Here is a 12,167-nt window from a genome sequence, read left to right as displayed (position 1 = left end):
AGTTTGGCTAATTTAGCTAAAAATTGTTGAGTGGTTTAATCTACAACACTGCATCATATTTTAAAACATCATATGTTTTAAATCAATGTAGTGGAGGAAGACGTACAATGTTTATATCTGAAATGTAATGCTGTCTTGTTACAAATCAAAATAAAATGGAAAAACCTACATTTTAAAATTATACCTAAGAGCAATACTTGAATAAATGCATTGAATACTTGTGTTTTGATATATCAGAGATATGAAAGTGTTGTTGTTTTGGAAAGAAACTCCACAGTTGCTGAGGACATAAAAAACCTTGAGCCTTGATAAGAATCTGGAAGAAATCTACCAGCAACAAGCCAGTTTCTACACGTTACCATCCCCACTTCAAATCCTTGCTCCCAGCTCTGCTCCACTATCCCACATCATGTCTGTGTTAATTTTCATCAGGGCCAGGCACAGCAACACACTCTGGCATACATCATCCCACACACTTGTCAAACATCTGAAAGGAAGATAGAAAGGACGTTGCACATGGTTCTGATAAACGGAGGTAAGCTGTGGTCAGCGCAGTTTACTCATTCCCGTCCTGTGATTAATTCTTTATATAAAGTGCGTTGTGATTCCTTTGTGAGGATTGTGGGAAAAATGGCTGTATTATAAATAAATGTGAAAATTGGTCCCCATTATTAATAAATGATGATAGTTAAAATTTCTTCCTTCTGCTGTGAAATGTGCCCTCTTTTGTTTTGGGAAAAAAAGGTGAAGAGAGAGAAAACAGAAAACATTTGGATTGTTCCCAGCCGGCAAATGAAGCATAAAGCGTGCTCTCAGTGTGACAATGTTTACACAATCTTTCAGCAACACAGTTTAGATGAACTTACAGATTTATGGAAAAAGTCTCAAGACTCTGCACATATGTTGATTGTCTGGAGTCAAAGGGCCCAGTGGTAATTTATGATACTGACGATGATGATTTATGTTTTTTGTCACAAACCTGCCGACAGACTGTAAACAGATTCTGGATCTGCTCTAAATGAAAAACTCATCTGAAATCAGTGCAGATATAATTCTCCTGCAACCACTTACTCTTATAAGAAACAGATCTGTAAGCGTGTTGATCGCTTTATATAAAAACATTTCATTAAAGTTTGAAATGGATTCAATTTGTTAAAGTTGTAAAGACGTCTGTGTTCATTCTCACTGCTTGTGTCAAAGTTAAATTCCTCACTCAGTGAGTTTTTTTGTAATTACAAATATCAAAATAACAAAATCCTTGGAGACTACGAGTGTGAAAATGAAGAAAATCTGGGGAGTAAGAAAGAAGTGAGGACCTCTACAGCCTGCTTTTTAGAGTATCTCAGCTTCAGGCTACATTTGCTGCTAGTACACCCAAAAATATCCAACCAAACTGTTGGTGGTCCAGTTGTATTGTGGGTAATGTAGGCCACATGATTTGACTAGGAAGACAAAGGTATGGAATAAAAGTCCTTTTTAAAAAAAAATGTCCACAGTGTTATAGAACTGCACTGTTAAATCAGTGGAGAACTGTTTTATGGCTGCAAAACTGATGACATTCCCATCTGCCTCAACTGTAGGCCTGTCTTTTAATTCAGTGTTAATGAGCAAATGGTAGCATGCTAACTGAGATAATTAAGCAATATCACACTCGAGCTCGTGATGTTATACTCGTATATCGTCACGGCTGTGATTCGGTCATAGGCACGAGGCTGCAGGCCGAGTGCCGAAGACAATCACAGCTGCGATAGCGATTGAGACCAAATACTCATTAGGTGCTGAGGTAAAAAATCAGGAGAGAAGTTGGGTCATTTTTTCATTGAGCTTTATAGAATTGAACTTCATTTTGGGTGTGGTGGTTAGCACTCTCGCCTCACAGCAAGAGGGTTGCCGGTTCGATCCCGGGCGTGGGAGCCCTTCTGTGTGGAGTTTGCATGTTCTCCCCATGTCAGCGTGGGTTCTCTCCGGGCACTCCGGCTTCCTCCCACAGTCCAAAGACATGCAGATTGGGGACTAGGTTAATTGGTAACTCTAAATTGTCCGTAGGTGTGAATGTGAGTGTGAATGGTTGTTTGTCTCTATGTGTCAGCCCTGCGATAGTCTGGCGACCTGTCCAGGGTGTACCCTGCCTCTCGCCCGATGTAGCTGGGATAGGCTCCAGCCCCCCCCGCGACCCTCAAGAGGATGAAGCGGTTAGGAGATGAATGAATGAATGAACTTCATTTTGCAGCCAGTAGAGTCGCCCCCTGCTGGACATTAGAAAGAGGGCAGTTTTTAAGCACTTTGCATTGGCTACCTTTATCAGACCCAGAGGCTACGTCCACTTCTCTTTTACAGTCTACACCTGCACCAACCACTTCTCAAATGAGAAATGTTGTCACAAGTCACAAGAGGACTTTGAGTAATAAAATATAGTCTTCAAATTGAACAAAATAATGTCTGTCCAGGTATGATGCTAGCTTCACAGCTTTGGACACATAATGCTAGGAATACATCTTGGTTGGTACCAAAATTCCAGTGCATTAACCAGCCTTATTTGGGCCTGCGGAGCATCGTCAGATTTAAATAGAAAAGTACGAAGCAGATTGCTCTGTTTGAAAAAAAGTTGTGCAATGTGACCAAACTTATGAGCTTGTCAGTTGAACATAATTTTTTTTAAACTTGAAAACATGCAACTTACAAGAAAAACTATTAAACTACTAAAATGTTCTTTGAAGACAGAAAACTGCTTGCTCACACTGGAATGAGCTGCTTATACTGTTTTCATTTTCCAGTTTAGGTTCAGTCTGTAATCTATACCATCTTTCATCTAAGAGAACTTCAGAAGAGTTCTCAGACGCTCTCGTTATAGCTTTACTGACAACAGGTGGAATTTGTAATGAAAATCTCATGCTACAAATCTGCATCACATACACAAGTTTTTTACTGTTAGGTAAAAGTCTTACAGCCCACTTTACCTCCTGCATCAAACATAACAAACCAGGATCAGACGGCTGCCATTACATTTAATTAAATTTTACATGCGTCAATGGTAAAACTTCTAGTTCAGCTAAAAACAAATGTAGATGTGAGGTAACACAGTAAACATACAAAAACTCTACCCCTGTTCTGTAGTATAATCTCCAACTCTCAAATCATATTTTAGCCAAGAGGAGAGTTTAGCCATCCATCAAAACTGTTAACACTGGATATGAAAGCTATTTTAAAACAATAGATTATAAAATCAGCTGTCACCCCGACTGCACTCTCCTGCTTTGCAACTGTTTCCCGGCCAAGTGAATGTAACCTAAATTCCTTTAGTGCAGCATACAGCCTCAAGTCCCCCAAGATACTGAGCCAGAACAAGCCAGAAACCACAATGCAGAACTTGTTTAGAGGCCAGTACATATCTCAATAGAATGCAAATAGAGATAAATATGAAATCCAAGCCAGGATGAGAACACAGCTGTGTTTTATTTGTCACAATGCCTCCTCGTCCAAGTGATTATCAGATCGGACTATCAGATGATAATCTCTGCGTCTTGTACTGCAGGAAAAAGACGGCTCGGGGTAAACGCTGTCAACTCACTCATGACCAAATTTGACAAGTGATGATCTAGTACAGATGACTATACATTACTGTGGAGCTTAGAGGTCTATATTTGCCTCTGACAGTGCCTTTTTGACACTGCTCTATCCATCAGCGTCATTTGCCTAACTGATTTTGATGCACTTGGGATCAAGGCTTGATTACTGACTGCACAAAGTGGGCAACTGCCCTACACGGGACCTGAGACCCCTATGGGCTCCAAAAGCCTCAGGTCAACTGGTTTGACGTATTTTGATTTACTGAAATTTTGTTTGGGAATATGTGCCACTAAAGTGCAATCACAACTGACATGATAGGGTCTTATGATGAGTCCTGCCCTATTAGCTGATATTGAGGTTGTCTTGAAGAGGCTCCCTGTGTTAGCCTGGTTCTGAACCTCTGAATTTCAGCTAACATATCTGATAAGTCCAATAATTCAAACACGATATGTAGGTTGACCAGCTGCAGTAAGTCATCTTACAGGAAAAACAATTCTTAAATTGACAAGACAAATGTCATTAATTAGGCTTCTGTGTAGACCGAAACTGACGTCGACAGGACAGATTCGTCAGGCACTGCCGATGGCTAGAGCCTCATTTATGCTCAGTGTTAGATATGTATACACACACAGACTGTGTTAATTTTGTCCGTATTTGTCCAAGTTTTCTGAAAGCTTACGGACATGGACGAAACGGAGCAATACCACCGTAAATCATGGGGGCAGTGTAGCACGTTTCAAGTGAGACATGACCTTAGCACACGACAAAGACATAGCCCTTTAACATCCTGCTCAACTGTTTGGTAGAGCACATTTTGAGTCACTATATGTTAATGAAAAATGTGTTGAATTTAACTCAACCTGATTAAGTCATCCGTACCATTCGATTTAGGCATGTTATGCCAAAAATAAATCCACTAGATGTCGCTGTGTCTTTAGATAGTATGACTTTTCAGTTTGCCTCCTACAGGAAGTTAGTGACAAACAGGTCACTCCGGACATGAGGGCTCTGTGAGATGGTATTTCCAAAAGTTAGGTGTGTTAATTTGGCATATTATCATTTCAGAGACCTTACCGAACAGATTTATGCAATGTTATAAAAAATATAAAAGTCTAATAAGGATCAAATAATTTTTTAAAAACATACTCTACCATGCAGCTGATTTGGCCTTTTATGGTAAAGGTAGTGATGCTTAACTATGTAACTAAACTGTTTGCTAAGAAATAAAAACATCATTGATCATTTATGATTGTTAAATGATACATTTAATATTATCCATCATTTATATGGTGAAATAATTTTATAAGTATGATTTTATTGACATCTGAAGCCATGCTCAACCCAAACGGTTGAATTGGCCTTTTATGGTAAAGGTAGTGATAGTAAGATTATACATTTACAATTTTTCTGAAATTAAAAAAAAACAAAACAATGAATATTCATTGATGTTAATACCAAAAATGTAATGCTATTCCATTATATATCTGATGAAAAAAAAAATATCAATATGATTCTTTCACACTTTTTTGATGTGTTAAAAGTACTATGGTAAATATCTAGAATAAACACACTTTCCCAAAACAAAGGGTGCATCAATGTATGAGGGAGTAATAATGTTTGAAATTATCAGATCTATTTTCGTACATAAAGGGAGTATATGATCTCTAACATTAACAATGCACACAGACTGGGAGGATCAGGGGGGTGCAGCAACTCATTTTTGCCCAAGGGTTTCCAGTTTCCACTTGTGTTCCTTATAAAACTGTGGTAATCTCAAATTTGTATTGAACTGTACATAAAGTGTCCAAAAACTTCTCTGTCCTTACAGAACTGCCAAAGAATCGTGTTGTACTTGAGACTTCCTGACCTCTCAGCAGATTTACTTCTCTGACTGACAGGCCGTGTTTGATAAAGATCCACTGAGCACTGTGCTAAGACACAGAAGCTTGTTTGGCCAGATCACCTGATATGGTGAGAGATCTCTTCCATCACCGTGATCGCAAGGCCAAGGACCCGCTGAAATCACAAATACAGAGGAGCACAGAGCTTGTCAAAACCCACTGAGGTGCAGAGGAGAGAGTGAACTGAGTCAATAAATAATTACGCACCTATCAGCGACTACATGCAGGACACACTCGGCTGGTGCGGTTCAGGGCCGGACTGTTTATTATCTTTCATGAAACTATCTGATAAAGACTTTAGCTCCTCAGCTTCCTCAGCTCGTATGTTCCCAGAGGGCGGCACATTTGGATTAACAGCAGACCAAGTGGAGCCATGCTGAATCACTCTGTATTTCTTTACTTGTCTTAGAGAAGCAACATTCTTAGATATGTGGAGTTTTCAAAGCTGTGGAGACCTTCAGCTTTTTTAACACTAAATTAAAACTGCACCAACACTGGATGAAGCAATGAAAACAACAAATAACACATCTAACAGATTATGTTAAAATAGGTTGCGATGACACATGGATATAGGGAAATGCATAAAGTGTAAAATTAAATGAAAATGAGTGAAAATAATATGACTACAAATTCATTTTCATGATGAAACCAGATTTTGAAGGAGGAGGAACATTTTTAAGGAAAACCTCAATGTTGAAAAAGATCCAGCTTTTAACTGTGGCATTCCAAACATGTGGAACATGGTAGGATTTAGTTCACTTTTGGATACTTGTTCAGGAAAAATACATTTTTAAAGAGAGGTGCTTCAATTCCAATATTTTAAGTAGCAGTAAATCTTTAGCCCTGTGTGATAAAAATACATTTAATGATTAGTGATGGCGATGTTGGCAGCCGTTTATTTGGCCTGGTTCTAGGGCATCATCATTCTGAGTATCAGGCAACTGAACACGGCCCAACTTATTTCTTCAAGCATGATGATTTTGGGACGATCCTGGGCCAGGTCATTTTTGATAACAGCCCAGTGATGGCAGTGTCAGCAGCCGGAATTGGGCCAGTGTATCTGACCCAGTTCTGGGGCGTCATTATACTGAATCTTAAGCCTGGTTCAGACCAAAGATTCGTGATGAGACGACGCCGTTTTAAAACGTTGCAGAAAAAAGTTGCAGCGGTGTGAACTTGCTGGTCTAAGCTCGACTTAAGCTGGCTCATGGTGTCGCCTGCAACTCAGCTGGTCAAATTGCCAGCGATTTGTGTAAGACCATAAAGCACGTCACCAGTTTCTACAGCCAAATGGCCTGTACTGAAGTCCGGTGTGTTCGCTTGCTGCAGCAGGTGCTCCGTCCCCACCGAGCCACAAAGTAAGGCTGAAAAGCTGGAACTCAGAATGGAAGTACAGAGAGTTGTTGCTGCTGCATCTAGTTGCATTGTTGTGAACTGGCAGGTTTTCGGAACGTTGCAGAATGGCACATTGCCAGCTTCAACTCGTCGTGTCGCAAATTCTTAGGGATAAAAATACAGTAGGGCAACCAGATGTGGCCTGACTTATTTCTTCTGGTGTGCTGAGTTTGGGCCGATACTGGGCCAGGTTATTTTGGCTACCTGGGATCATTTTTCTTATTTTATTGTTTAATTTTCTCCTTTTTTTCTTTCATTATTTACCCAGTGTTAAAAATGTTCATTTACAGTAAGAAATCCTGTCTTTGAATAAAACTCAATGCACATACATGCACAAGCTAATAAATCATCAAACAACAGTCATCATCACACATCATCACAACTTTTAAATGCTGAAGGCAAAAAAATACAGGAGAAAGTTTCTTTATTGCAAATGTGTTAATACTTAAACAATTCTCTGGAAATTGTACATAAAGTGCTGTTTATCAACAGGGCGTCTGTAGTCTACAGTCAGCACACACAAAACAGTCATGAAGGGAACAGACCATTTCTGTTCATGGCAAAAAGTAAAACAGCCGCAACCTGGAACGGGTATGTGAAAATCTGCCATCATACTGACCAGTGACAGCAAGACAATATAATCCCATTTCTTAAATCCATATGACATTTGTGTCAGTGAAGAATCCCGCATTTTTTTGCGTTTTGACTTCATAAGCCTCAATGACTTTTCTATCTTTGAAAGATTGAACAAAATCACATGAAAATGAAGAACATTAATAAAATGAGTTCTGTTCCTCATTTTACTGGCATTTTTATAGGCTGAATATATTAAAGACGAGGAAGGCAATATGGGTCTGTATTCAAAACCCTGGTTTTTATGATTCCAGCAAGATAGAATTAACCACAGAACAATGTTGCCTTTCTTTGCTTATTAAAGTTAAACCAACCTTGAAAGGTTTTCATTTAGAAGCTGCAACCGACTGCCATAACAGAGTGTTTCATTTTATGCACATATAAGCATGTTTACAATAAAACATTCTATAATTAATTGCCGACTCGAACATCTGCTCTCATTCAAAGTGCAAGGCTGAGTTTAGGCATTTCCAGATATTTGTTTTATTACATAAGTGAGTTATGAATCAACCACGATCTAAGTAATTAAATGACTACATTATGTTCAAATGATAACTTTGCCTGGAATTGCCCCTGTGAGACTAAACTCATGACACCCAAAGATCTAAAGCCATACAACTGGGGACAACAATATGAATAAGTCAAGGACTTCATTGTTCTAACTCTGTTGATATGTTGTATTTTATAAATATATTAGAATGTTGTCAATAAACCAAAATCAAAACTGAACCTTCCCCTAAAAATACTGAGGGAAACATGTTCAGATGTTGACTGGAAGATGGAACTGAATGTCACAGAAAAACTTCATCAAAGTTTGTACCTACACCTGGATTTCAGCCTCCAATAGGCTTGCAGTTAGAGGCCCTGAGTCAAGTTTGATTCCCCCCACCCCTGTCTCCGAGACAACTGGTGAGGCACTGGGGGTCCTAATGGTGAGAGAAGAAAGGGATGGGGAGAAATTGGGTGTCATGGCTGAAGGGGTAAGTCCTGTATTCCTGGCTAAGGGGGAATATGCATATTTGGGGAAAGAGGGCTTCCTTCTCAGGCTTGGGACCCGCCCTGGCTTTCGTGGAGGTACAGTCCTAATGCCGGGCTGAGCTACCCCCGTTATTAGAGGTGGTGGGTGCATGAGACAGCTTGCCTCTGCTGCTAAGTCCTCACGGCCGCCTTGAAGCTCCTCGTCAGGGAGCATCCCAATATCGGTGAAGACGGAGGCCAGAGTCTGGTAGCGTGGCTCCCAGTCCAAAATGTAGTCCCAGCTGTAGCTGCCCTGCAGCTGCTCCTCCAGACACACCAGTGAAGAGAGGGAATCTGCAGAGGCCTGGGCTTCCGAGAGGGGAGCATACCCATTTGTCCTCATGCTCTCCTCCAAATCTCTCACCCTAAGTATTGCAGGAAGTAGTCCCTCACCTCCTCCCTCCTCTTTAAAGTGGTGGAGGCTTTCAGTGCTGGCCATCCCTGACACTAAACGTTTATTGATGGATAAAATATGCTGCGGCCCTACATCGACAGAGTGGCAGGAGATATTGTCTCCAGGCAGAGCAGAGTCCGGGATCTCTGCGGCCTGGTTGCCTGGCACAGATTCGTCCCTTTTACGGCAGGGGTGCTGATTTATCCACTTGATCTCCTGGTCCTCAGCTGTTTCACCTTCTGCTGATCCACGGCCACTTGAGTCTGAAGGATTGTGATTGTATGGGTGCGATACGTCCCTCTTGGTCACCAAGATGCTTGGCCGTTTAATCTCCTGCAGAGAAATGGATCTTTGGCTATTGGATCTACCAAACGAGCCTGTGCCGTGGTTTAAGTTCGCAGCAATGGCAGCGGCCTTTTTGATTGCCGCCTCCTTGATCTTGTATCTGAGAACCAAGCCCACAAAAATGAGGAGGACAAAAAGGAACATAATTAGTGAGACACTCAAACTGAGCATGTGTGCATCAAGAGGCACCCCAGTGAGTGCCTCTGCTGAGCTAGAGATGTTGACGTAAACTAGGCAAGCGGTGGTCCTGGATGCCACTCTGGGACTACCTGCGGACACTACTAGCTCCACCATGTCCTCACTGGCATGGCTGCCTCTTCTGCGATATACAGGTCCTGACACAAAAATGGAACCAATTGTTTTGTTTATTGAGAAAAACGGCGATGACTTCACAAGTGAGTACTCCACCACTCCGTCCACCCCTCCATCATGGTCCATCGCCATCACGTATCCGACTGTCTCTCCAGGCTTGGCGTTTTGTGGCAGCAGGAAATGGTACTGCTTTTGGGTGAAGACAGGACTGAACTCATCCACTCCCTTGATGATCACCTGCACTCTCACTGTAGCTGCTTTGTCGCCTTTGTCCCTGGCTTCCACGACAAAGCAGTACTCGCTCTCACGTTCGTAGTCAAAGGTCTGTCTGGTGTGAATGTCGCCTGTTAGAGGGTCAATGGCAAAGGCTTCCTTCTTCTCAGGGCTGCCACTGCCATAGTCCATGAAGCAGGAGGACACAATAGAGTAGGTGAGCTGGCCGTAGGGGCCTAAGTCATTGTCAACAGCATGGACAGAACAGGTGTGGGTAAATGCCGGGAGGTTCTCCAGCACAGAACAGTTAACAACAGGAAACATAAAGTACGGAGTGTTGTCATTTACATCCAACACTGTGATGAAGACCACTGTAAAAGCCACTTTACGTTCCTCAGATGATTCACCTCCATCAGATGCTTGGATGGTGAGGGTGTATTTTGAGTCTTCCTCATAGTCAAGCGAGTGGTTGACCACCAGAACACCAGAATGAGGGTCCAGCTTGAGGTGACCTTTGCTGTTCCCTGAGACAATGTCATACCGCAACAGGCCGTTGATTCCCAGGTCAGGATCCTGAGCACTGACCTGGACCAGCTTGGCACCGACATGGCTGTTTTCACTCACCTGTGCATGGTATCCTGTGCTGGAAAAGACTGGGGCGTTGTCATTGCAGTCTGTCACAGTCACCATGACGACAGCAGAGTTGTTCAGTGGAGGCGTTCCTCGATCAGACACGCTCACTGTTAGTGCGTAGCTCTCTGTGGTCTCACGGTCTAAAGAGTTACACAGAACGAGTTTTCCTACATTTCTCATCTGATTCTCAACTTGAACCATTTTTACTTCCAGACAGAATCGCTTCTCCTCATTTCCCCCGATTATGCTGTAGTCCAAATGGGTATTCTCAGGGCTCCAGTCTTGGTCCTCTGCAGACAGTGTCAGTAGGCTGGTGTCTGTGGGCGTGTCCTCTGGGACGGTGAGTGTGTACATGTCCTGGTGAAACAAAGGTGCATGGTCGTTGGTGTCCAGAATCAGCACGTCTATAGAGGTGAGTGTAGACTGCACAGGATCGCCTGCGTCTTTGGCCTCAACCAGAAGGTGGATCAGGTTGCTGTTTGTGATGGCCTTCAAGGGCTTATTAGTGAAAACAGACCCTGCAAGACAAAACACGTGCTCATGAGTGAATCAGTTTGTTTTAGATCTACACTAATTAGTTTTTTTTAACAGAAATGGATCCAGTGACTGTGCAATGTGAAGAGTTGTTGACAGAGGTGGGGGACTCGAGTCACATGACTTGACTCAAATTGGACTTGAGTCACAAATTTGAGAACTTGAGACTTGGTTGACTAACACTGATAAAACACTTGACATTGACTTGGTATTCATGACTTACGACTTGACTTAGACTTGAAACAGATGACTCGAACAGATCTGACTTTCTTTTCTTTAATTAAATATAAGTGGTCCTCTAGATATTTGATAAGTGACATTTGTTTTGAAACATGATTGGGTGATTTCTAGTGTAACATGTGCTGTTTAGCTGTATACCAGAATTTGTGAACAGGAAGGGAGCGCTACGCTGTTTCCTATGGGGTGCCGTTTGTAAAGTGTCTCACGCTGAAAATAACATCAACATTTTGCCACATTTAGCTTCAAACAATGTTTAAAAAGTATTGTAAATTTTTTAACATCACCTTTTACCACATTTACAGCAACATTTGTACACATTAAGTTAACTACATTTGTTAACTTAGAAATATATTAAATACTTAAATCTGAATATTAAATGTGGCACCTAAATGTTAAATGTTAAATCTAAATCTAAATCTAAATATTAAATCTAAATGCTAAATATAAATGTTAAATCTAAATATTAAATATAAATATAAATGTTAAATCTAAATGCTAAATCTAAATGTTAAATGTTAAATCTAAATGTTCTGGGTGAAACTAAATATTTAGCTAATATGCAAATTCACACTGCCGGTCACTGGAAGTACCACAATAAAAGCTCGAGATGGTCAGACTGTGTTTATAGAACCAAATAATGAATTAAAACCAACTTATCGGGGGAAGTGAACACTTGAACATACATTTGCGTGATAATAACTACCTAAAATAACAAGAAACATGTTTGGAGAAATTTTATTTGACGTGTACTTTGAGTTGTTAGTGTCCCTTCGGAGGGACACTAACATTCCATTCCAGGTACCATTCAGACATGGTACCTGGACTCTAGGTCTGCCTGGCGTTTTCACCGCAAACAGTAGTCTTACATGTGGGCGGGGTTGTTGTCACTCACTGCTCTGTTGAGCATTCACTGTATTTCCTCCTTTCTCAGTCTACACTTCATTTATGGTCCACAGAATGAAGCTGCATGCGGACATTTTCAG

The 12,167-nt window shown here is 41.2% G+C and overlaps 1 protein-coding gene across 1 annotated transcript in view; it reads right to left on the bottom strand.

The window, feature by feature from the left end:
- Nucleotides 1–7,306: 7,306 nt before the first annotated feature.
- The window catches only part of dchs2 (dachsous cadherin-related 2), a 42,351-nt gene continuing 37,490 nt past the window's right edge, over nt 7,307–12,167 (bottom strand). Inside the window, exon 20 of the mRNA XM_049572584.1 lies at nt 7,307–10,928. Coding sequence (XP_049428541.1) covers nt 8,317–10,928 — 2,612 coding nt within the window. The 3' untranslated portion in view covers nt 7,307–8,316. The remainder of the gene's footprint in view (nt 10,929–12,167) is intronic.

This window comes from Epinephelus fuscoguttatus, linkage group LG3, assembly GCF_011397635.1.
Source record: "Epinephelus fuscoguttatus linkage group LG3, E.fuscoguttatus.final_Chr_v1".
Lineage (NCBI taxonomy): Eukaryota > Metazoa > Chordata > Actinopteri > Perciformes > Serranidae > Epinephelus > Epinephelus fuscoguttatus.
This window is presented reverse-complemented; position numbering and strand designations above follow the sequence as displayed.